This window comes from Acomys russatus, chromosome 29, assembly GCF_903995435.1.
Source record: "Acomys russatus chromosome 29, mAcoRus1.1, whole genome shotgun sequence".
Taxonomy (NCBI): Eukaryota; Metazoa; Chordata; class Mammalia; order Rodentia; family Muridae; genus Acomys; species Acomys russatus.
The window spans coordinates 14,667,074-14,693,815 of NC_067165.1; the positions used below are offsets into that span (position 1 = coordinate 14,667,074).

The window sequence follows — 26,742 nt, forward strand, 5'->3', positions numbered from 1 at the left end:
TTTTTCTTTGTTCTGTATATTTTGTGTTTTTATCATTATGTGGTGGGAAAATTTTCTTTTCAAGTCTATTCTATTTGATGTTCTGTAGACCTCTTGTATGTTTATATGCATCTCCCTCTTTAAATTGGGGAGATTTTCTTCTATGGTTTTGTTGAAGATATTTTCTGGGTCTTGGAGCCAGGCATCTTCTCTTTCCTCAATGCCTATTATTCTCAGTTTTCATCTTTTCATGGTGTCTTTGATTTCTTGGATGTTTGTGTAAGGAATTTTACAGATTTAGCATTTTGTTTGATGGTTGCTTTGAGTTCTATGATTGTATCTTCTAGTCCTAAGATTTGTTCCTTCGTTTCTTGGATTCTGTTAAAGAAACTCACCTCTGTGTTGTTTGCTTTCTTCTCTAAGGTTTCTTCTTCCTGTCTATGCTTATACCATTGTTTCCATTTTCATCTTCAGATCTTGAACTGTTTATTGATTTCCTTCATCTCTTTGTTTATAATTTCCCAAATTTTTTCCAGTGCCTCTCTATAGACCTCCTTTATGTCTTCAACCTGTTTGGATGCATCTTCCTAGATTTGCTTATGGATTTTATTCATTCTTAGCATCTTCATTACTAAGGATTCGAGGTCATTTTCTTGTATTTCAATAGTGTTTAAGTTCTCAGGGTTGCTTTCTTTGAGATAGCTGGGATCTGGAGATGCTGAATTGTTTTGGGTTTTGTTGTCTGCATTCTTACACTGTCCTTTAGTATCCTTGCTGTCTCTGATGTTGGGAGGTGGCGTCCAGTGTCCTTCACTGGTCATTGAGAGTGGATAGTTGGTGAGTGATTATAGGTCACGTGCCCTTGCTTGTGGGGATCAGGGAGTTCTTCCGTGGAAGAGGCAAGTGACCTGGTTTCCACTCCCAAAGACTTTGCTCTACACCTTAGGCTCCTGACTGAGTCAGCAGAGGTAGGCTTCTGCCTAGTCCTACTTGCACTACTGAGGCAATTCAGATCATTTGTGTTGGGGTCACTATTTAAATTTCTGCCCTAACCACTTAGGGCTGTCCAGTCTCTCCCAAGAGTGTGAGAGACCCTGCAGGGTGGTGTAGACTAACCAGGCCAGGTTTTATCTGCCTAATTTTGCAGGCTTGATCCACAGCAGACTGCAGCCTGGCTCTGGTCTGGTCCCGATCAGAGTGCAGGCACTGTGGCTGGGCAATTTGTTCACAGCCACCTGGGATGTGAAAATCTAAGGAAAATAGATGATTATTTGATCAATTCCACTTGCCAAAATTGAATCAAGATCAGATAAACTAATTAAATAGTCCTATTTCTCCTACAGAAGTAGAAGCAGTCATTAATAGTCTCCCAACCAAAAAAAAAAAGTCAAGGGCAGAAGGTTTCAGAGCAGAATTCTACCAGACCTTCAAAGAAGAGCTAATACCAATACTCTTCAAGCTACTCCAAAACATAGAAATCGGTGGAATATTACCAAATTCATTCTATGAGGTCACAGTCACAGTGATACCTAAACCTCACAAAGATCCAACAAAAAAGACAATTTCAGACCAATTTCTTTTATGAATATTGATGCAAAAATACTCAAAAAAATACTCGCAAACCAAATACAAGAACATATCAAAGATATCATTTACCATGACCATGTAGACGTCATTCCAGGCATTCATGGATGGTATAATATACAGAAATCCACCTTATAAACAAACTGAAAGAAAAAAACCCACATGATCATCTCCTTAGATGCATAAAAAGCATTTGATGAGATCCAAGACACATTCATGTTTAAAGTTTTGGAGAGATCAGGGATACAAGGCACGTACCTAAACATAATAAAGTCTGTATACAGCAAGCCAATAGCCAACATCAAATTAAATGGAGAGATACTTAAGGGAATTCCTATAAAATCAGTGACCAGGCAAAGCTGCCCACTCTCTCCATATCCCTTCAATATAGATCTTGAAGTTCTAGCCAGAGCAATAAGACAACAAAAGGAGATCAAGGGGATCCAAATGGGAAAGGAGGAAGTAAAATTATCCCTATTTGCAGATGATATGATAGTATACATAAGTGACCCCCAAACTTCCACCAGAAAACTCCTACAGCTGATAAACAGCTTCGGAAAATTGGCTGGTTACTAAATTAACTCAAAAAAGTCAGTAGCCTTCCTAAAAACAAATGACAATCATGCAGAGGAAGAAATTAGGAAAACCACACCCTTCGCGTTAGCCACAGCAATATAAAATATCTAGGAGTAACTCTAAAAAAGCAGGTGAAGGACTTGTTTGAAAAAAAAAACTTCAAATCTCTGAAGAAAGATATTGAAGATGACATCAGAAGATGGAAAGATCTCCCTTGTTCATGGATCAGGAGAATTAACATAGTAAAAATGGCCATATTACCAAAAGCTATTTACATATTCAATGCAATCCCTATCAAAATACCTACACAATTTTTAAAAGACACTGAAAATTCAATTCTCAACTTCATATGTGAAAACAAAAATCTAAGAATAGCTAAAACAATCCTGTACAATAAAAGATTCTCCAGAGCAATCTCCATACCTGATCTCAAGCTGTAATTGAAACAGCATGGTACTGGCACAGCAATAGGCTGGTTGATCAATGGAATCAAATCAAAGACCCAGAAATGAATCCACACACATATGGTCACTTGATTTTTGACAAAGAAGCCAAATCTATTCAATGGAAAAAGGATTGCATCTTCAACAAATGGTGCTGGTCTACTGGATGTCTACATGTAGAAAAATGCAATTAGACCTATGTTTATCACCATGCACAAAACTCAAGTCCAGATGGATTAAAGACCTCAACATAAAACCAGAGACACTAAATTGGTTAGAAGAAAAAGTGAGGAAGAGCCTGGAATACATTGGCACAGGAGACAGCTTCTTGAACAGAACACCAACAGCCCAAGCCTTAAAGTCAACAGTCAGTAAATGAGACCTCATGAGGCTGAGAAGCTTCTGTAAGGCAGAAAACACTGTTAACAGAACAAAGCGACAGTCCACAGACTGGGAAAATATTTTCACCAACCCTACATCTGACAAAGGTCTAATATCCAAAATATATAAAGAACTCAAGAAATCAAACACCACCAAACCAAATAACCCAATTAAGAAATGCAGCTCAGAACTAAACAGAGAATTCTCAGCAGAAGAATATCAAATGGCTGAGAAACACTTAAAGAAAGGCTCAATGTCTTTAGTCATCAGAGAAATGCAAATCAAAATGACTCTGAGATTCCATCTTATACCCATCAGAATGGCTAAGATAGAAAAAAAGCTCAAGGGACACCACATGCTGGCGAGGATGTGGAGAAAGGGAAACACTCCTTCATTGCTGGTGGGAATGAGAACTTGTACAAGTACTTTGGAAATTTATCTGGAGCTTTCTCAGAAATTTTTGAATAGGGCTTCCTCAAGATCCAGTATTCCACTCCTTGAAATATACCCAGAAGATGTTCCACCACACAACAAGGACATATGCTCAACCATGTTCATAGTGCCTGTATTCATAATAGCCAGAACCCGGAAACAACCTAAATGTCCCTCAGTCAAAGAATGGATAAAGAGACTGTGGTGCATTTACACTATGGAATACTACTCAGGTATAAAAAACAAAGAAATCCCGAAATTTGTGGACAAATGGAGGGAACTAGAAATGATCTTAATGACTGAGTTAACCCAGAAGCAGAAAGACTCACATGGTATACACTCACTTAGAATTGGACACTAGCCCAAAAGGCATGTCCAATGAAAGTATTCACTTACCAGGAGATTGGGATAGTTGTGAGGACATCCTATTGGGACTCTAGGTGAGAGAACTTTGGGATAATGGGGAAATAGAAGGATCCAGATGGTCCTAGAAACCTACAGGAAGAACATCATGATGGGCAGATCTGGACCCAGGGGTTCTGCTCAAACTACTTCACCAACTAAGGACAATATCTGCAGTAAACATTGAACCCCTTTTCATATCTAGCCAATGGACGGACATTCTCCATAGTTACGTGAAGAGCAGGGATTGACTCAGACATGAACTCTGGTACCCCATATTTGACCACTTCCCAGTGGTGGGGAGGCCTGGTGGCACTCCGAGAAAGAATAAGCAAGCTACCAAGATAAGACCTGATAGCTATGACCATATAGTGTGGGAAGAGGGCCCCCTAGGTCACAGACATAGGAGAGGGGAATAGGGTGAAAGTGGGAGGGAGGGAGGAATGGGAGGATACAAGGGACGGGATAACAATTAAGATGTAATCTGAATAAATTAATTAAATAAAATTTAAAAAAGAAATCCTGAACAATGAAGGAACTTCGAGAGGTATCAACATCCATGCTTTCAGGCTGTACTACAGAGCAACAGTAATAAAAACCACATGGTGTTGACATAAAAACAGACATGTTGATCAGTGGAATTGAATTGAAAACCTAGATGCAAATCCACACATTTATGGACACTTGATGATAAAGAAGCCAGGAATATATACCATGGAAAAAAGAAAGCATCTTCAACAAATAGTGCTACTCTAACTGGATGTCAGCATGTAGAAGAATGCATATCTACCACCCTGCACATATCTCAAGTCCAAGGGGCTCATATAACTCAACATATAACCAGATACACCACATCTCTTCAACATAAAACCAGAGACACTACACTACAGCTTTCTCATCAATTGAAGAGAAAGAGAGAAATAGCCTTGAATGCACTGGCACAGGAGACAACTTCCTGAACAGAACACTCATAGCTCAGGCACTAAGAGCCACAATTAATAAATGAAACCTCATGGAACTGAAAAGCTTCTTTAAGACAAAGAACACTGTCAAAAGGATAAAATGGTAGCCTAGAGATAGGGAAAGTTTTTTACCAACCCCACATCCAAAGGAGGGCTGATATCCAAATATATAAAGAAATCAAGTAACCAGAAACCCCATTAAAATGTGGCACAGATCTAAATAGGGTATTCTCAACAGAAGAATATCTAGTGGCCAAGTAGCTCTTAATGAAATGTTGAACATACTAAGTCATTGGGGAAATGCAAATCAAGGTGCCTCTGAAATTCCATGTAACACCCATCTATTAGCTAAGATCATATACTCAACTCACAGTTCATGATCACTAAAATGTGGAGCAAATGGACTACTCCTCCATTGCTGGTAGGTGGTCACACTTATACCACCACTTTGGAAATCAATTTGGTTGTTTCTCAGGTAATTGGGAATAATTCAAATCTAGTCCAAGCTATTCCAGTTCTGTGCATATTCCCAAAAATATTCTACCATACAATAAGGACAACTGTTAAACCATTTTTATAGCACCTTTATTCATATTCCCAGAATCTGCAAATCACCTACACGTCCTCAACTAAAGAATAGATAAAGAAAATGTAGTACATTTACACAATTAGATATTACTCAGCCATTGAACACAAAGGCACTCATAGGCAAATGGATGGAACTAGAGAAGATCATCCTGAATGAGGTAACAAGAACAAGAAAGACAAACATAGTATGTACTCACTTATAAGTGGATATTAGTTATAAAGTACAGGAAAACCATGTTACATTCTGCAAACACAAAGAAGCTAAGAAACAAGGCAGGCCCAAGAGGGGACGCTTCAATGTCATTGAGAAGAAGACATAGTTAGAATTGGGAGGTGAGGGATACAGGGAAGGGTACTGTGTGGGAGAGGCATGGGATAGGAACAAGAGGGATGAGCTTGGGGAAAGACAGAGAAATAGAGAGTACTGGGAGAGAAAACTGCATTTAGGGGGCATATCTGGGAGAAACCTAGGACAATGGAAACTGCCAGGATTATATGATGCTGACTCTAGCAAGACTTCCAATGGAGGTACTGGGACAGCAACCCAGCCACAAAACCTTAGACCCACAATTTGCCCTACCTACAAGATATGCAGTGGTAAAAGATGGAGCAGAAAATGAGGGAAGGGACAAGCAAAGAATGGCCCAGCTTGAGACCCATGCCCTGAGAGGGAGCCCACACCTGACATTATTAATGATATTCTGCTATACTTGCTGACAGAGGCTGGCATAACTGTCATCAGAGAAGTTTCACCTAATAACTGATGGAAACTTGTGTTGAATCCCACATTCAAAATTGAAGTGGTGCTTGGGGTATCCTTTGGAAGAGTGGAGGGAAAGATTGAAGTAACAAGAGGAGTCACGGATATAACAAGTAAACCTACAGAATCATTTAATCAGGGCTTATATGGGCTCATAAAGGCTGAGCCGCCAACCAAAGAGCAGGCATGGGACAGACTTGGCCTCCTGCACATATGTAACAGTCCTGAAGCTGGGTCTTCCTGTTGGGCTTTGAAAGTGGGAGCAGGGCATGTCTCTGGCTACATTGCCTGCCTTTGCATCCCTTTCCCTTAACTGGGCTGCCATGTTTAGCCTTAGTAGATGAAGATGCTCCTAGTCTCACTGCAACTTGATATTGCAAAGTTGGCAGATACCCATGGGAGGCCTCCCATTTTCTGAAGATAAGGGTGGAGGGGTCAATGGAGGGAGGGGAAGGGTGAGAGTGACTGGGAGAAAAGGATGCAGGAAAAGCTGAAATAAGGATGTAAAGTAAAAAAAAAAAAATAGTGACTGAAATGTAGGTCTTCACAACTGAGGCTTCAGAAAATGATTGGGATTGAAAAGAACTCAGGTGTCATTAATGGGCTGGCCAGTGATAGTTTGACAATACTGAATAAGATCATGGGCAACACAAATTTCACTTGGAGTATTATTTTTTACTTTTATTTCTAATTTTCTTCTTTTTAGGAGAGAGCAAAAGTGTTGGGGAGCAGACTGGAAGGACTGAGAACTGAGTGTGATTGGGGTGACTTATGTGAAATTATCAGTAGAGCTTGCCCTTTACCTGCCATGAAGTCAGCAACATAGACGAAAAGAGTCTGTGCTGCAACCAAGATCCGTGTTGGTGTCTATGTTCCATGTAGCCACCAGGGCCCTGTGAATGTTCATGGTCTGTGCTGTCTCCAGAAACCACCTGGAAGATGATGGTCTAGGCTGCTGCTGGCTGATATGGGTAATAAAGTTTCTCTTGCAATCATATCAATGATGACTGCAGACCCACAGTTGAGAATAAGTGACATGGAAGGCTTCTATGACAACATCCCATCTCCACTCCATCTCCAAGGATAAAGAAACAGTTTAGATAGGAATCCATTAAAGAGAGGCATCAAATATTGTGATGGGTGCTGAAGTGTAGCTCTTCACATTTGAGAGCTTTTGGCAAGGGGTGGGGCTGAGGTAGGACTCAGTTATCTTTTAGAGTGTTTAACAATACTCCAAAAAGTATGTGGGCAACACAATTGGATTGATGTGTGCTTCTTTCATCTCTTTAATTTTATTTTCTTCTTTTTATTGGTTGGGGAGGGCACAAGATTTGGGGAGTGAACATGGGAAGGCTGGGAAGTGAGTGTGATTGGGGAGCATTGTGTAAATTTGTCAAATAAGTAATAAAAATATTCAGTTGGAAAAATTAAAATAAAAACCTAAAGGATCTTTAATAACAAAATACAGGAGTAAATATTCATGGCACAAAAGATAATTTCTTAGATCTACTACAAAATAACAAGAGATAAAAGTACTTGGACAGGTATGCTGGAGTATGCTTTTAATACAATTAAGGGGGCTGGGTATCTATAAGAGTTTGATGGCAGCTAGGTCTACATAGTGAGTTCTAGGACACAAAGGCTGAATCTGTCTGAAAAAAAAATTTAAAGACCATATGTAGTGGATGTAAGCATGTTTTTGTTTTGATCCCAAGTGCGAGATGTAAAACAGACTTGTGTATGTATGTGCAGTGTTTTTCTGCTGAAAACAGACTAGTGAGAGAACATGTGATGCCTGTCCACTAGAAGAAGTATCGCCTCTTAGGGAGAAACATGGTCTTTTCCAACTGATAAACATCCTAGGACAGACTCAAAAAGGAGTCCAAAACAAGAGGCAGGGCTTTTTGCTCTTTGCTGCTGATCATTCCACTTCAATACACTCCTAGAGACAACTGCTCCAGTGAACACGTTGAGGTTCCAGGACCCAGCTGCTGCTCTGGGTTCCAGTGGCTATGAATGCAGTCACTTTTCTAACTGTTTAACAGGTCTGTTAGAATCCTGCTGACTATGCCAGCGGAACTGAATCTAAAATGGTCTACTTTTCCATTAACCTCTTTTCTCCATCTAGAGTAGGTGGGTTGGAAGGGAGGTATCAGCATGAAAGAACCCCAAATAAAGTAGGTTCGAAAAAGTTTGAAGCCTTCAAGAATGAAGTAGATTTTGCTAACATGAATATGTTAAAAAAAAATCAAAGAAAATCATCAAAGAAGCAAAGGTTTCCCCAGATGTGCCACAAGCCTGTAATCCCAGCATTGGGGAAGTGAAGTCAGAGAGATAAAAAAAAAATTCAAGGATATTTTCAGGTATGTGGGAAAGTTCCAGGCTAGTCTAAGATATGTGAGCCTTCTCAAAAACTAAATACGTAAATAAACAATAATCATGAGTATTAACAAAGAACGAAGGGCACCTACTGTGGGCATATTCGTGTGGAAAGAGAAGCAGGCCACTGTAGAGAAGCTGAGTCATTGAGAGTGTGCCCACTGCTCCTTGACATGTTGGCTATAAGGCTCCGCCTTCAATGGAGGTGAGAACACTAAAGGACACTACAAATCCATACTACAAACCCTAGCAATAAATGGGCCATTCTGGTTAAGATCCAGTAAGATCACTGAGGTGTTGACAATTATACCTTAGTGTAGGCTGTCAATCAATACAGCCATCTTGGCTTCATGAAATTTTGTTGCAACTACTAAGTACTAAATTGGATTAAATGCATAGGTTGATATCACATGATAAAGACACTGTTCTTTTCTTACACAGTGAATACTCTAACTTCCCCAGGACCTGGTTCACCACTCCGCCCTACCATGTCCCATCACCTTGAGAAATGCCCTCTTGATGTCTTTGTTCCTCAGACTGTAGACCACAGGGTTGAGCAAGGCTGTGAAGACATTGTAGAAGAGTGAGATCTGCTTGTCCCGCTCAGGGGAGTAGCTGGAGTTGGGTCTCATGTAGATGTAGGTGCATGGAGCATAGAAGAATGTGACCACAGTCAGGTGGGAGGCACAGGTAGAGAACGCCTTGCAGCGGGCCTGCATGGACTTGATCTTGAGAATTTCCACAGCAATACGAATATAGGAAGCCACAATGAGGGAAATTGGAGTAACAACCACAAAAACACTCAAGACCAGGTCCACCAGCTCAATGACGTGGGTATCCATGCAAGCCAGGCTACGCACTGAAGGACCTTCACAGAAGTAGTGGTTGACCCTGTTGGGCCCACAATATGGCAGATTCATGGTGAAGAAAGTATGCAACAAAGAGGAAAACAAACCACAGATCCAAGTCCCAGCTGCCAACCATACGCACATTCCCCAGTTGAGGATGACAGTATAACGCAGAGGATAGCAAATGGCCACATATCGGTCATAAGCCATGACCACAAATAAGATGCACTCAGCCATACCCAGGGCACCAAACACATACATCTGCAGCCAGCAGCCAGCAAAGGAGATGGTCTGAGAGTGAGCAAGAAGATGCACCAACATTTGGGGCATGGTGGTGGTCACATAGCTCATATCCAGCAGGGAGAGGGTACAGAGGAAGAAGTACATGGGAGTGTGCAGCTGTGTGTCCAGGCAGACCAGCATGAAGATGAGCCCATTGCCCAGGACTGAGCTCAGGTAGATGGGAAGGAACACAACGAAGAGGATGCTGTTGGTTGTGGGGTCACTGGAGAAGCCAAGCAGGATGAACTCGGAAACCCAGCTTTGGTTCTGCGCTGGGATCGTCCACATGGTGGAGGCTGTAAGAGGATCCCATTTATCTATGTGTCACCTGATACGTGCCAGCTATAGAGGCAGAAAGGGAAGATACAGGCTGAAGAGATGGATCAAAAGATAATAACAGTTTCCTTTGTTCCACGGTATCAGACAGCTTAAAGTTGTCTGTAACTATGTTGTCATGGGATCTGACCCGCTCCTCTCACATGCACAGGACAGATAGACACACATGGTACAGAAGCATGTATATACACCAAAACTCACACACACAAAATAGAAAATGATTCTTTTAAAATAAGAAAAGACATGCTGGGATGTGGGCTCTGAGCAGTGTTCAGTTGTGCGTACTCTTCTCGGGTTCCTGAACGTCCCGATGCTTCAGGCTCCACATCTGTCAAATGAGGCTGATGACACTGACCTCCCTGGATGATGATGAATATCTAAAGCCTTGCACAGAACTCCTGGAAACAACGGCTATCACATGACAGGTCAGATGCTGTCTCACACTCTCATTCCAGTTCTGGGCAGACAGAGACAGAGATCCCAACAACAAGAGGGCTCTGGCTGCACTAGCTGAAGTGATGAGCACTAGGGTCAACTGAGAGAACCTGCCTCATGAAGAAGATGCAATAAGATGACCACAAACCCACCCACGTGCGCACAAACATACAGAGAGAGAGAGAGAGACAGACAGACAGACAGACAGACAGACAGACAGACAGACAAACACAGAGAGAGGCAGACAGAGACAGAGGGGCATGCAGACCAATGACGTTTACAGAGGCTCCCAGCAGGGCTACAATAACACACATCTGTTATTGACAGGAGTAACCATATCCAATGGGAGAGAAAATTAAAATGATCCCTTTACTGTGTGCTTGGCTGTGTTCCCTAAAGTTGAGCACATTGAATCCATTACCTAGCAATACAAATATTAACTATAATTCTGAAAAATATGTAAACACGTAGACACAAACACACATATGTTCAAGGAGGGACATGAAAGGAAAATCCCAAACACTACTCTAAATAGTTTGAACTGGGGTGCCACTCATGCTCTAAACACTAGACAGCAAAACCATGGTTAAGGCAGAAGTTGATTTTGACGGGAGTAGGAATACGAAGGAGACTCAGTGTTCCCTTTCTTGTCCCCACCCCTCTCCTGACCAGTCTACTGCACATTACCCTCACAGCCATCCTTTCTTGCTCATCATCTCTCCTGGCATTTCAGAGTCTCCATGCAACCTTTGCCTCTAAATTTTTCTCCTTCAGTACAGTCTTGGTTTGGTTTGGTCTGGGTTAGTTTGGTTCTTGACAAGGTTTCGCTGTGTAATCCTGGATGTCTTTGAACTCATTCAATTGACCAAGCACACCTGGAATTCAGAGATCCACCTGCCTCAGCCTTAGAGTGCTAGGGTTAAAGGTGTGCACCACCATTATATAGATTTTTAATTAAATTATTTACATAAACATACTTTGATTATGTTATTTTTCCTTCCTCTAACTTCATATTCTTTCTCCTCCAACTCTCATTTTTAAGGCAAAACAAAATAAGAAAAATGAAAAATACAAACTAAAATAAATAAAATGGAAGCAAAACCTTACAAAACCAACACCCACATGGAGTCAGCTTGTGCTGCCCAACTACTCCTGGGCATGTGGCCTGCCTTGGAGTGTGACTGAACATGCCCAGTGATGTTCCATAAGAGAAAATCGACCTTCCCTTTGCTAACAGGTATCAGTTGAAAATAGGTTCTTGTTTGCGGGTGGGACTTTTGTCCATTTGTCTTCTCTGGGTGGACATTTGTCTGTGTCAACAGGCTCTTCCTGGAACTGCTGCAGTGGTTTCTCAAATTTTCACACTGGTCTTATCTGGCCCTTGTTAGAAGTCTTTTAAGAGTTCCCCACACCATCATTTCAGGCAGAGTCTCAGGTCATTCCTAACCAGCCTGCTTGTGAAGACCAAGCCTCATAGCACAGTCGTCCTCTCCATCTCCCCTCTCTCCAGGAACAAATCTCTGGTACAGTGCACACCTCAGCCTCTCTCACACCTTAAGGCACTTGCCTAGCTTACCGTCATGAGACTAACACCTGCACTGTTGGGCACCCTGTGACTCAGCAGAACTCAGCCCAGCCAGGAAGCCTTCCCTGTTGTGCCACCATCACCTGCTTCTAACCCAGGCGGGATTCAACCTACATTACTTGTTTATTGGCAGTTTAAAATCTGAAGACTCCTAGGGGGTCTGATGACAATTTTGACACCAAACAACTTGGTCAAACTCCTCTTTTCTTTCCTGTTAGCTGAATCCAAACAGAACTAATAAAGAATTCTCTATGATAGAGTATGGCTGTACTGGTGATTTCCTGACCTTTACAATACTGAAAACAAGTAACATTTATTGAGTAATTTGTCTATTCCTGCTATTGCTCACATAACTTTAACTTAACATCACAACATCTCACTGAAGAAAATGCTATTACCTGTGTGGTAAGGCCTGAAGACACAGTTTGTTCCAGATTACAGCTAGAAGTGGGAGTTCAGGTGGCCTCAGAGCCTGGCTCTCAGTCCCAAATCTCCTCTGCTCTGGCTCACAGGCTCTCACGTGGGAGGTGAAGACTGCAGAGTCTGCACAGTGTCCATCCAGTTGAGCTCACTGAGATTCAGCATGGGCCAGAGCTCCTAGGACAGAGCTGGATGGCTACACACAGATCTGCTCTCCAGAGGAGACTTCCCTCATGTCTGAGTGTGAGAGGACCCAGGATGGACTGAAATGAGAAGGGTCCCATGAAAGAAGATTTGAGGTGTGCTTTCCATGGCACAGGCAATGAGAGAAGAGGTCTGGGAATTTGAGTTATATGCACCAGGGAATTGAAGATGGATGCTTTGCTACTTCTTATCTCCTGTCCACCAGATGCCTGGAACCCACCCACAAACCACACTCCAGTGAACATCTCACCACTGATAGATCCAAGGAATCTGTCACTCAGTGGCTGTTTCTTGCTCTTAAGAGAATGAAACTAAAGAGGAAGCCACTAAAGAAACTGAGGACAAGGGGTCAGGAATCTTGGCTGCCCAGTCTTCTGAAAAATTCCAAGGTGCTATGGAGTTTGAGAGGCTGAGCCTCCAGCTTCTTCTGCCTCTGGCTCCTGGAGATGCTACCTATCAAGTCCTGCTTAACACAGGTAAGCTCGCACATCCTCACCTCTTCCCAGTGGCACCTGCTGCTGAAGTTTATGACCCCTCTTCCCATCTGAGCCTCCCCAGGAGAGCTGGGAAAGGACCATTTCTGTGCCTAGTAGAGATGCTAGGATGATTCCCTGGATGCTGTCAAGATTCTACAAGTGAGACCCTTGGGGACAGAGCAGAGGGAACAACCCTCAGGTGGGGGAGTGGTGACATGTTGCCTTTTCTAGACTAATTGGAGAATAAGAGCAGCTCAGAGAACAGGGGGTGAGGCCTGGTCAGCCGAAAATGTAGCTCATCTGTATACACCTGAGTAAATAGAATGCTTGAGGTGGTAACCTGGTCAGGGACTTAAGTTCTCCCTGTGACTTCACTGTTACTGTCCCAACCCTGAGTGCTGACTTGCAATGAGACCACGTTTAGGTCATGCCCTCCTCCTTCCTCCACCACTTTTGGGTAAACCAAAGTCTTTTTTCTCAGGTGTGTAATGTCTGAGCAAGTTACCCCAACACTCTGATGCTGACCAAGAGTCAACAAGGAGGCAAAGAAGAAAAGGATTTGCTGCTCTTATGGAACACTTAGTTTGCGCTACAGCACACACATGGCAACTCACTACCATCTATATCCCCAGTTCTAGAGGAGCTGGTACCCTCTGCTGACCTCCCCAGGACTATGCATGCATGTAACATACATATGTATATGCAGGCAAAAATGTTCATCCACATAAATGAAAAAGCAAATATAAAAGAGTCAACCAGGACACAGCAACATGGAAGTCAACAATGATCATGGAAGTCAGCAGTGACAGCCCCACGCCAGTGGACTGTGCAAACTCTCCCAGGGGCTCTTGTCTCTTGGATGCAAATTAGACTTGGGGATGAAATATATCAAGCTCTGGAGCATGTGCTCGTGAACTTGCTGCTATTCTGCCCCAGTGTCCTCTCCTGTAGAATTCCAAAAATGCATGCCCTTCTAGGATTGCTGGAATAAACTGTGATCACGCCCTGCACCTGCTACAAGTACTGACCAATGTTCCATGGTGCTGAATATCCAGCCCAGGATATTCTGAGTCTTGGTTCCCTTCTCCAGAAGGAGGAGAAGACTGGACTATAAAGCTTTTCCTGATTAGAGTGATTGATACGGTTTTTGAATTTCTGTGAACTGATCCCTAAACACAGCCAATATTGAAAGTTTATTTCAAATGAAAATTAAATAAATTGTGTTGGAAACAAAAAAAAAGAGTTTCTGAAAATGCAGCTCATCTGTATACGCCTTCATAAATAGACTGCTTGAGGCTAGAGTTCGAGTCATAACATTAAAAACAAAAGGCAACAAAAGCTCCAAAAGTTTTTACATCCTGATGGGCAACTACAGTTTCCTGTGGTCTGTGTTCTAGCAGCTGTGTACCATGGTGGTACATTTGCTTCTGAAACACTATATAATATTGTGAAATCTCAACTGTGTTCAGTGGCATGTTGGAAAACATGACATTAGACACAATAAGTGTATTTGCACCTCAATAATTGGCAGCCATCATTAATCAGCAGTGTCTTGGCCTCAGCCCTGGTCCCTACAGTGCTGTTGCTCACAGCTCTGAATCCAGATCTTCTCACTAAGGTTAATGATCCTCTGGAGAGGCAGCTGAGTCCAGGCAGAGACTGGTCTCCACCAAGACTGATAAGGAGACAGAAGTTTACAGAGAACCACACAACAGATGAAGTACTACATAAAGAATGACACAGCCCACTCTGGCTCTGTTGGGTTTAGTAGTGGAGATTTTATTTTAGATTTATAAGGAGAGGCTCAAGAGGAAGGGAAGGAGAAAGAGAGGGAGGGAGGGGAGAGCATTTGAGTTAGATATGGGTGTCAGCAACATGGCAGAAAAGCAGTCACATGATGGGGACAGAATTGAGAAAAGTGAAAAAGACTAATGTCCCACAGAAAATATATTTGGGGTCTTGCAGAAGAAAAAGGAAAAAATGGAAAAGGGGTTAATGTTACACCTTTTTGAGTGAGGACTGAAAATGTAGGCAGACATAACAGAGTCTCATGGCTCACTACACACCGTGTTTTGTTTTTGCTTCTGTTTTTTCTATGACTTCAGCATCAAGAGAGTGTTAAACATGATCCCTGTCCATTGCTGGATAATAACAATGACATAGAAGACATGAGTCAGTGGGCAAAGGTCACCCAGCTGGTGAGCAGTAGAAGCAACTCCAGGCCTGGCCACTTGTCTCTTGGCTGAGGCTGAATCTGCCATGTCTGCCACATGCTTCACTGTTTGAGGTTGGGCTAATGGCTGTACCTACCTGGGCTCTAACCAAAAACGCTCCTGCTGCTCAGAGCTGGGCCCACAGCACAGTGGGAGGGGGGCATCCCAGAAGTCATCACGAAGGAAAAGTCCAACTCTAGAGGTTCATTCTGCACTAGGAGGACACACAGGCCTGAAGGAGAAAATGGAAGGCTTTGAGAAAGGGTGAGCCAGAAGATCCACAGCTCTTACAACCAGGGACTTCTTAATTGGCCCCAGCTGATGATGCCTTATCGCTACTTCATAAAGTTTGCTGAGTTACTGTCTGGAGGAAAAAAACAAGGGAAACTGCAAGAGTTTGTGCTGTTACTAAACACTGAGGGCATGAAAATAGTCCCTTGAGTCATCACACTGAACGTCATAGCTACTTTCACATGTGTCTCTTCATCAGATCCTCTCAGGGGGGCCTAGGAGGTAGACCTAGGGTCCACATTCAAAGATGAGGTGATAATGATGACAGTCTTTGCCATGGCCAAGCCCAAGAGAGTTACTGATGCTGGTTTAGGGCATTTTGCTCTTTTCTGAGTCAGAAAGGGCCAGTAAGGCCTGTATAGTCAACGCCTTACTCTTTTAGAGCCATGTGAACCAAATTCAAATCTAAATCCTCCAAATAAAAGTGATTATCAAGTAGGTGGACTAGTATGGGAGCCTGGAATCTCCATGTATGGCCTTCTCCATCACCCCAGGATTTTCCTTCTGCCTTGTCCTCCAGGGACTTAAAGAAATATCTGTCCTGCTGTCCAACTTAATTAGCCCACTGCAGGATCTTCCTGTATATATTCTCAGCATCCAGAGTTGTGTTCGTACTTTCACGGCTGTGTGAAATATCACAGAGGATGTTGATCAGAATGCAGATGATATCAGCAAAAACAACAAACAGTCTATAAGGATGATGGTGATGATCATATTAATAGTCATATCTAATAATGTTACCTTTTACTTAAAATAATTTATTTCACAGCCAGAACATCCCTATGAAATGTAGTATTACCCTTGGTTTCCAGAGTTAGTAACACGGCAGTGTCTCCAACAGGACTTTGCATATTAAGATACTAAAATAGGATTCTCTCAGTTCCCTCTCCTGCCCAACCACAGGCCATGCCTGCCAAAAGACCAGCTAGGCCTGCCACCCTGGGCGTACACACATATTCTTCTCTCTCATGCTAACATCCCTGACCAACTACAAGCCACACCTGCCAGAAGGCCAAATAGGATGCCCACCTTATCCCCAGCGTCTCCTCCCCTTCTTGTTGCTATTCCTCAGCCCCCACCTTGGGAAGACACTCCCTGCTGCATCAGAAGCCAATGAGTCTACAAACACTCCTGCCCCTGACTCAGGCAGAGACTCCCTGCTCAACAAGAAACCACAGGGGCTATTGAAAGTCCAACCCCCAGCTTGGGTACTCTCTGCTCAACCATAGACCACACAGGCACAAAGACCAGAAAGGAAACAGAAACCAAGGAACAAAACATCCACCCAACAAGGACAAACTGAGAAATCAGCACCTAGGCCTATAGTCACCACAAACCCAGATACCTAGATGCCATAAAAACACAAGCAATGACAGCCAGGGCAATATGTCACCACCAGAGCCTAGTTAACCTACTACAATAACTGGATATTACAACACAACTGAAGCAGAAGAAAAAGACCTTAAAATCAACTTCATGACGTTGACAGAGGTCCTTTAAAAAGTAAAGAAATCCCTTAAAAATATCAAGGAAAGACAAACCAAAAAAAAATGGAGGAAATGAGTAAATATCTTAAGGACAGCCAATAAAAAAAAAAAAAAAAAAAAAAAAAACAGATAGTTGAAGGAAATGAATAAAAGTACTCAAGACTTGAAAATGGAAATAAAACAATTTAAAAAATAACACATACACACACACTGAGGGAATTCTAAAAATGGAAAATCTAAGTTAAACAAACAAAAACTCAGGAACTACAGACACAAGCATCACCAACAGAATCCAAGAGATCGAAGAGATAATCTCAGGCATTTAGGATATGATAGAAGAAACAGATACATCAATTAAAGAAAATGTTAAATCTTAAAAAGTTCCTAAAACAAAACATCAGAAAATATGGGACACTATTAAAAAAAAAAAAAAAACAAAAACAAAAAAAAAACAAAAAAAAAAAAACCAAACCTAAGAATAATAGGAATAGGAGAAAATCCCAGCTCAAATGCCCAGAAAATATTTTCAACAAAATTATAGAAGAAAAATATTCCAACCTAATAGGAAAATGCCTAAAAAAAATAGAAGAGGCATAAAAACCACCAAATAGATTAGACCACAAAAGAAAGTCCACTTGCTGAGAGCAAAGAAGCAGTGGAAGAGAGAAGTGGCAACACAGCAAAACAAGTGATGGAACAGGCTACTAACCCAAAACACAGTCTAGGGGACTTCTCAGACTGAACAATTGGGGAGATACAGAAGAAGCCTCCCTCCCCCTCCAGCCCATCACGGTTGGATATGCCCCAGATTTGGAAGTAACAAACCTCGAGCACCTTGAACTTCTTTGAATACTGGAGCATCCAAGAAATCAAAGACACCATGAGAAGGCATAATCTCAGGATTATAGGAGTAGATGAAAAGAAAGATGCTAGGTTCCAAGGACAAGAAAATTTTTTTTTTAAATTCATAGAAGAAAAAATTTCCCAACCTAAAGAAAGAGATGCCCCTACAAGTAGAACAATATGATAGGCAGATTTGGGCCCAGGGGTCCCGCTCAAACTAAGGCACCAGCCAAGGACAATACAGGAGGTAAACTTTAAACCCCTTCCCAGATCTAGCCAATGGTCAGAATATTCTCCACAGTTGAGTGGAGAGTGTGATATGACTTTCTCACATACTCTGGTGCCTCACATTTGACCATGTCCCCTGGAGGGGGAGACCTGGTGGCACTCAGAGGAAGGACAGCAAGTAGCCAAGAAGAGACTTGATACCCTATGAGAATATATAGGGGGAGGTAATCCCCCTCAGGAACAGTCATAGGGGAGGGGAATAATGGGAAAATGGGGGGGGGAGGAATGGGAGGATACAAGGGATGGGATAAACATTGAGATGTAACAAGAATAAATTAATAAAAAAAAAAATATACTAATCTGATGACTGCCGAGAAATGATGGTAAAATATTAAGTCTGTTTTTCATAATTAAAGCATATGTTTCTATAGAAGCAATAAACTATCTATAACAAAAAAAAAAAAAAAAAAAAGAGATGCCCTTGAACATAAAAGAGGCCTATAGGACACCACATAGGCTAGATCAGAAAGGAAATTCCTCCCATCACATAATAATCAAAACACCAAATCTGCAGAACAAAGAAAAGATATTAAAATCAGCAAGGGAAAAAGGCCAAATAACACATAAAGGCAGACCCATTAGAATTACACCTGACTTCTCAACAGAAACCATGAAAGCCAGAAGGTCTGGGTTGATGTCATGCAGACATTAAGAGACCACAAATACCAACCCAAATTGTTATATCCAGCAAAATTTTCAATCACCATAGATGGAGAAAACAAGATATTCCATGACAAAACCAAATTTAAAAAATATCTATGTACCAACCCAGCTCTACAGAAGATATTAGAAGGAAAACCCCAATACAATGAGATCAACTATACCCAAGAAAACACAGCAGCAAAACTACACATGATCACCACCAACTCCTCAATAAAAGGATCCAACCATCATTGGTCACTAATATCTCTCACTATCAATGGCCTCAACTCTCCAGTTAAAAGACACAGACTAACAAATGGATGCAGAAACAAGATCCCACATTCTGCTACATTCAAGAAACATACCTCACCAACAAAGATAGGCATTACCTGAAAGTAAAGGGCTGGAAAAAGATGACCCAAGAAGCAAGCTGGAGTAGCCATTCTACTATCTAATAAAATAAACTGTCAATTAAAATTAATCAGGAAAGATGGGGAAGGACACTTCCTTCTCATCAAAGGAAAAAATCCACCGATAGGACATCATAATCCTGAATATCTATGCCCCAAACACAAGGGCACCGATATTAGTTAAAACAAATAAACAAACAACAACAACAACAATGCTTTTAAAGCTTAACTCACACATCATTCCCAACACATCAATACTGGGAGACCTTAATACCCCATTCTCACCAATGGACAGATCTTCAAGGCAGAAACTTGTGGAAGGAACATGAATGGCCCCAGGTGAAAGCAGTCTTGGCCATCCTGGGTCCAGAATTAAGAAAAAGGATGGGAGTGGGGAGGACTCCAGCTGGCCTATTGTATTGCAAATTGACCATAAATGGGAGAAGGGAACCAGAGAGGAGACCAGGGGTTTCGGACTGACCAGAAGAAGAAGATGGAGGACGAGAGAGAAGACTTCGGGATCGGACAATGAGGGGCAGACTGCTTCTCTTGGGGAAAGGATCTGCATACAGGCCCCTAGACACCTAGGGACTCATTTCGTGAAACTGAGACCCAGAAGGTTTATTCTTGTTCTTTTTAACCTCTTTTCTCTCTTGCTTAGGGTAGTTGAGCTGTAAGGAAGATACCTTTGTCTAATAAATTCATAATAAAACCTAATTGTTAAGGAGCAGAGCCAACAGAAACTAAATAAACAAATAATGAAGCTAACATAGGTCATGAATCAAATGAACCTAACAGAAAGCCACAGGACTTTGCACCCAAACACAAAAGAATATACCTTCTCAGCACCACATGGAAACATCTCCAAAATTAACCATTTAATCAGTCACAAGCCTCAACAGATACAAAATAACTGAAATAATTCTCTGCATCTATCAGACCACTGCAGTCTAAAGCTGAGCATCAACAACAATAGAATTAACAAAAAGCCTACACACACATGGAAACTGAACAATGCTCTACTCAATGACAACTGGGTCAGGGATGAAAGAAAGAAAGAAATTAAAGACTTCCTAGAATTAAAAGAAAATGAAGGCACAACATATTAAAACCTTTGGGACACAGCGAAAGTAGTGCAAAGAGGAAAGTTCATAGCATTAAGTGCCTTCATAAAGAAATTGGAGACATTGCATACAAGCAACTTAATGGAACAACTGAAAACCCTAGGGGGAAAAAAAGAAGAAGCAGACACACCCAAGAGGAGTAGACAGCTGGAAATCATCAAACTCAGGGCTGAAATCAATAAATTAGAAACTAAGGAGATAATTCAAAGAGTCAACAAAGCCAAGAGCTAGTTCTTTTAGAAAATAAACAAGATAGCAAACCCTTAGCCAAACTAAAAGGCAAAAAGGAAGTATTCAAATCAACAAAATCAGAAATGAAAAGGGAAAGATAACAACAGATACCGAGGAAATCCAAAGAATAAGTAGTTCTTACTTCAAAAGTCTATATGCCACAAAATTTGAAAATCTAAATGATATGGACAATTTTCTTGATAAATGCCACTTACCAAAAGGGAATCAAGATCAGACAAACAAATTAAATTGTCCTATATCTCCTAAGGAAATAGAAACATTAATCAAAATTCTCCCATTCAGAAAAAAAAAAAAAAAAAAAAAAAGCCCTGGGCCAAATGGATTCAGTGCATAATTCTACCAAACCTTCAAAGAAGAACTAATACCAATACTCCAAACTATTCCACAAAATAGAAACAGAAGGATCACTACCAGACTCATTCTATGAAGCCACAGTCACCATAATATCTAAACCACAGAAAGACTCAACAAAGAAAGAGAATTTCAGACCAATTTCCCTTATGAACATTGCTGCAAAAATACTCAATAAAATACTGGCAAATCGAATCCAAGACCATATCAAAAATCTCATCCACCAGGACCAAGTAGGCTTCATCCCCAGGCATGCAGTGGTGGTTTCAATATATGGAAATCCATCAATGTAATCAACCACATAAACAAACTGAAGGAAAAAAAAAACACATGATCATCTCCTTAGATGCCGAAAAAGCATTTGACAAAACCCAACATCCTTTCATGTTAAAAGTCTTAGGGAGATCAGGGATACAAGACACATACCTAAACATAGTAACAGCAATATACAGCAAGCCTATTGCCAACATCAAACTAAATGAAGAGAAACTTAAATCAATTCCACTGAAATCAGGGACAAGACAAGGCTGCCACTCTCTCTGTTTCTCTTCAGTATAGTACTTGAAGTCATAGGTGGAGCAATAAGACAACTAAAGGAGATCAAGGGCACACAAATAGGAAAGAAAGAACTTAAAATTTCACTATTCATAGATGGCATGATAGTATACATCAATGACCCCAAAAATTCTACCAAGGAACTCCTACAGCTGATAAACACCTTCAGCAAAGTGTCTGGATAGAAAATCAACTCAAAAAAAGTCAGTAGCCCTCATGTATACTAATGACAAATGGGCTGAGAAAGAAATTAGGGAAACCACACCCTTCACAATAGCCACAAATAATATAAAGTATCCTGGTGCAACTCTAACCATGCAAGTGAAAGACTTATATGAAAAAAAAATTCAAGTCTCTGAAGAAGAAAATTGAAAAAGATATCAGAAAATGGAAAGCTCTCCCATGCTCATGGATTGGGAGAATCAACATAGTAAAAATGGCCTTTTTACCAAAAGCAATCTACAGATTCAATGCAATCATTATCAAAATACCAACACAATGTTTTTCTGACCTGGAAAGATAAATTCTCAATTTTTTATGGAAAAATAAAACCCAGTATAGCTAAAATAATCCAATACAATAAAAGATCTTCCAGAGGAATCTCCATCCCTGATCTCAAGTTGTACTAGAGAGCAACCATAATAAAAACAGCATGGTATTGACATAGAAATAGACCAGTTGATCAATGAAATTGAATTGAAGACCCAGAAATAAATCCACACACCCATAGTTATTTGATATGTGACAAAGAAACCAAAACCATACAATGGAAAAAAGACAGGATCTTCAACAAATGGTGCTGGTCTAACTGGAAGTCCAGTTGTAAAAAAAAAATGCAAATACATCCATATTTATCACTGTGTACAAAACTAAAATCCAAGTGGATTAAAGACCTGAAGAGAGGAGAGAAGAGAAACTGTAATTAGGATGTAATACGTAAGAAAAGAAGCTGGGGGTTGGAGAGATGGCTCGGAGGTTAAGAACACTGACTGCTCTTTCAAAGATCCTGAGTTCATTACCCAGCAACCATGTTGTGGCTCACAACCATCTATAATGTGATCTAATGCTCTCTTCTGGCCTGCAAGTATTCATATAGACAGAGCATTGTATATATAATAATGAATAAATAAATCTTTTTAAAAAGAAAAAAAGAAAAGAAATGATGTTTTTTAAAAAAAAAAAGGAGATGGGTGTGGTTGCACATGCTTTTAATCGCAACACTCAGGGAAGCAGAGGTAGGTGGATCAATTGAGGCCAGCCTGTTCTACAGAGAAAGTTCAGGACAGCCAAGGCTACATAGAGAAACCCTGCCTCAAAAAAAACAAACAGAAACATTTTTAATTAAAAAAGATTTGTTTATTTTTATTTTATGTATATGAGTGTTTTGCCAGTATGTATATCTGTGCACCACATGTGTGAAGTACCTCTAGAGTTGCAGACACTTCTAAGCTGTCATGTGGGTGTTGGGAATTGAACATGGGTCCTCTGGAGGAGCTGCAGGTACTCTTAACTGCCGAGCTATATCTCCAGCCCCAGGTATAGATTTCTTAAACAAGACACTTACCACCAAGAAAAAAGTCAGAAACCAGAATATATTAACAAGCGGCAGTCAAAAGATTGGTATTTGTTTTAAAGGTCTCCTACTGACTAACAAGGAAACAGACTAAATCGAATAATGGAATGTGAGTAAAAGACACTTCACGGAAGATACTATCTCAATAACCACCCGCTAAGCAAAACAGTGCTCAGCATTTGGGAACTGTAAAAGGGGACTGCACTGTAGCCATTGCTCCTCTCTCCTCAACCTTTCACTCCTGCAGACACACAACTACCATAATGACTACAGAGAAATGTACCCAGAATTGAGAAGGGCATCTGCAACCAATAGGAAAATAGAACTTATATGTCACATGCCATTCTACTAACCTTACTTCAACTTCCCTAGAACTTGTTGAGGAAAGTCCGTCTGCCTACACCACCGATAGGTGAAAAACTAAGGCATGTGTGAAATAGGTGGTGAGTGGCACAACTGCTTAGTGTGGAAACGCATTTGCAGTGCATGCCAGATGACCTGAATTCAGTCCTCAGAATGCACAGTGGAGAGGCAGAGCCAGATCCAACAGGTTGTCCTAGGACCTCCATGTGTCCAGATTCAAACTCACATAACACATATTGCACACACGAGAGAGGGAGAGAGAGGGAGAGAGAGAGAGAAAGAGAGAGAGAGAGAGAGAGAGAGAGAGAGAGAGAGAGAGAGAGAGAGAGAGAATTAATAAGAAAGTTTTAAATTTGTTTTCATAGAGAAGTGGTTTGTCCTAGATGGCATACTTTGGTAGAACTGGGAGATGAGTTGACCTGGCCTGACAGCAGAGCCTGGCTCTTGTACAGTACCTCCCTGGCACGCAGGCTCCAAAACGGGAGGTAAAGAATGCAAAGTCTTCACACAGCACACCTAGTTGAGCTTGTTGAGCTCATGGAGGTCTCACACAGGCCCCTATGGAACCATGGCCTGTGCAGAATCAGAAGTAATGACACAGCACAAGACTGGACCAAACCTTCCTACATGAGGCAGGTGGGATGGTCAGCACAAAGTACATCTCATCATAAGACGTCCTCCTCCATCTACCCTCATACTTGAGTGTGCCAGGCCATAGAGTTGGTTGAAAAGGCAAGGGAAATCAATGGAAATTGAGTTAGGAAATTATGACCAATCTGGTGACATACTGGAATTCTCGGTAAATAATTATTTGAGGAAGGAATAAGAGAGGGGTGGCATGGTGGCCAGCAGGGAAAGAAAAGCAAGCAGTTGGGGGAAAGGGCTACAGGAGTGTTAGGATGTACATTTGAGAAAAAAAAAATGGATGTAATGTCCTGGTTACTTCTGACCACCAGGCTCACAGACACCTGGAGCCTAAAGATGAGAAGCTGCCTCATACCTACTGGGTCCACAAGACTCTTAGAGAGCAGATCTTAACAGGAAGCCCCATAGGCAAACCCAGAGCTTTGGGATTCCAGGAAACTCCTTTTCCTGAACAACTCCCAAGGTTTCTGAGAGTTCTGGGTCTGGCCTCTCTGACTTCTTCCACGGATCAAGCCAGAACTGGCCCCTGAAGGCAGTGCCCAAAGGATCCTGGGATACAGAAAAAGCAAGACTTGGCCATCCCAGCTTCCTCCAATGGGACAAGCTGCTGAGGGTCTACAGCCTGGCCTCCACCCACCCTCTGTGCCAATATAGAGTTCTCTGAATGTTATCAACAAGAACACTACAATAAAAGAGGCCTCTGCGGACAGAGAAGAAGAAACCATGCCACAGAGGGAGGGGTGGTGACCTATTTCCTTTTCCAGACTTCTTGAGGGATATGAGCAGAGGAGGCGGGACCTGAACACTGGTAGACACACTAATGGCATAATTCTTGATCCTGAACTCCTGAGCCCCAACGTGTCCGTTAGACCATATTTGAGTCACACTTCTATTCCTTCCTCAACAGCCCTTAAGCAAATTGAAGTCTCCCATCCTCCACCTATAAAACACCCACAACAAGCTACCCAGTATCTCCTGTGATAATGAAGAGTCTGCCAAGCTTATGCCATATCTTGAATCAGGTTCTGGCAAGAAACGTCTAGCGGTCATCAGTGTCGCCCCTATGATGTGATTACACCCAGGAGCTCACATCTCACAGGTGTAGAGACAGAATTTGGACCCAGATCTAGAAACTTCTGTTCCATGCTCTCTTACACTCACTGTTATTCTGACTCAGTTGTTCCCTCTTTTGAATGTTGATAATAACTTCCACCCTTCTGGGGTTGCTGGGAGAGTTAAATGTGACAGAGCTGGTGTACTGGCATATGTGCTGGCAAACATTCTACTACCATGAACGGCCACAAACATTCTACTACCATGAACGGCCACCCCAGATATATCTGTGCTTTGTTTTCCAACCATTTAGAGGGATGTTGAACTGTGGGGCCCATCCAAGGCAGACCACTGGAGCAACTGATAACAGTTTAGAAATTATAAAACAATGTTTCAATAAACTGCACTAAAAACAAAGACCACATGGCTGGAAACATGGCTCAGAGGCAAATCACTCAGCTAGTGTGCTTGAGCCCTAAAACAACAACAAACAAACAAACAATAAATAAATAAATAATAAACAACCCCCCCCAAAAAAAAACCTTAAACATGCCAGCACCCAGGAGGGTGAAAAGCAGGAAGACTTCTGAATTCAAGGTCAGCCTGGTCTATAAAATGAGTTCCAGGCCAGCCAAAGATACATAGTGAGACTCTGCCCCCCCACCTAAGAAAAAAAGTTAATTAATTAATTAAAAAACCCAGTGACACTAAATGCTCAAAACTCTTCATATGCCAATTATTTGAATACGTTTCAGTCCATCCGTGTGTGTGTGTGTGTGTGTGTGTGTGTGTGTGTGTGTGTGTGCGCGCGCGCGCGCGCGCTGACAGGGTTAGTTACTCTTGGAGTTTGTTTGGTAGTGAGTCAAAATACAAACACATTCAATGATGAAATTATACTGCCTTTGCACAAACTATGGCACCAGCCAAGGACAGTACATGCAGTAAACATTGAATCCCTACCCAGATCTAGCCAAGGGACAGGTCATTCTCTACAGATGAGTGAAGAGTGAGGATTGACTTTCACCTGAACTCTGGTGCCCCATATTTGACCATGTCCCCTTGATGGGGACGCCCAGTAGCACTAGGGGAAGGACAGCAGGCTACCAAGAAGAGACTCTATACCCTATGATCATATACAGGGGGAGGAGGTCCCCCTCAGTCACAGTCATAGGGGAGGAAAATAGGGTGAAAGTGGGAGGGAGGGAGGAATGGGAGGATAGAAGGGATGGGATAGCAATTGAGATGAAATATGAATGAATAAATAAACAAATAAAATTTAAAAAAAGAAAGAACATTAAAGGAAAAGTTAAATTAGGGTAAAATAGAAAGTTTAATATTCCTATTCTTAATTCATGCTAATTATGTAGTCATAATAAATATAGGCTTAAACATGCTTATGTAAAAGTAGAGTTAGTAACAACTCCATAAGGGAAGGGAGAGAGGAATTAGAACATATTATTCTGAGATGCTCAAATGGCTCACAGAAGAGGAATATCTCACATGAAGTAGAATTTCACTCATTGTAAACATTGTTTCCAACTCTTCAGCAAATGTGGGAAAATGTAAACATAAGAAATAAA

The 26,742-nt window shown here is 41.5% G+C and overlaps 1 protein-coding gene across 1 annotated transcript; it reads right to left on the bottom strand.

Moving 5' to 3' along the window:
* Positions 1–8,956: 8,956 nt before the first annotated feature.
* On the bottom strand, positions 8,957–9,913 carry LOC127211837 (olfactory receptor 2A12-like). The gene has a single exon (XM_051171902.1). The coding sequence runs from the start codon at positions 9,902–9,904 to the stop codon at positions 8,957–8,959; it is 948 nt and encodes a 315-aa protein (XP_051027859.1). The 5' UTR covers positions 9,905–9,913.
* Positions 9,914–26,742: the final 16,829 nt, after the last annotated feature.

What these genes read in the sequence shown, in the direction of transcription:
- LOC127211837 (XM_051171902.1), bottom strand. Translation starts at nt 9,904, where the DNA reads ATGTGGACGATCCCAGCGCAGAACCAAAGCTGGGTTTCCGAGTTCATC.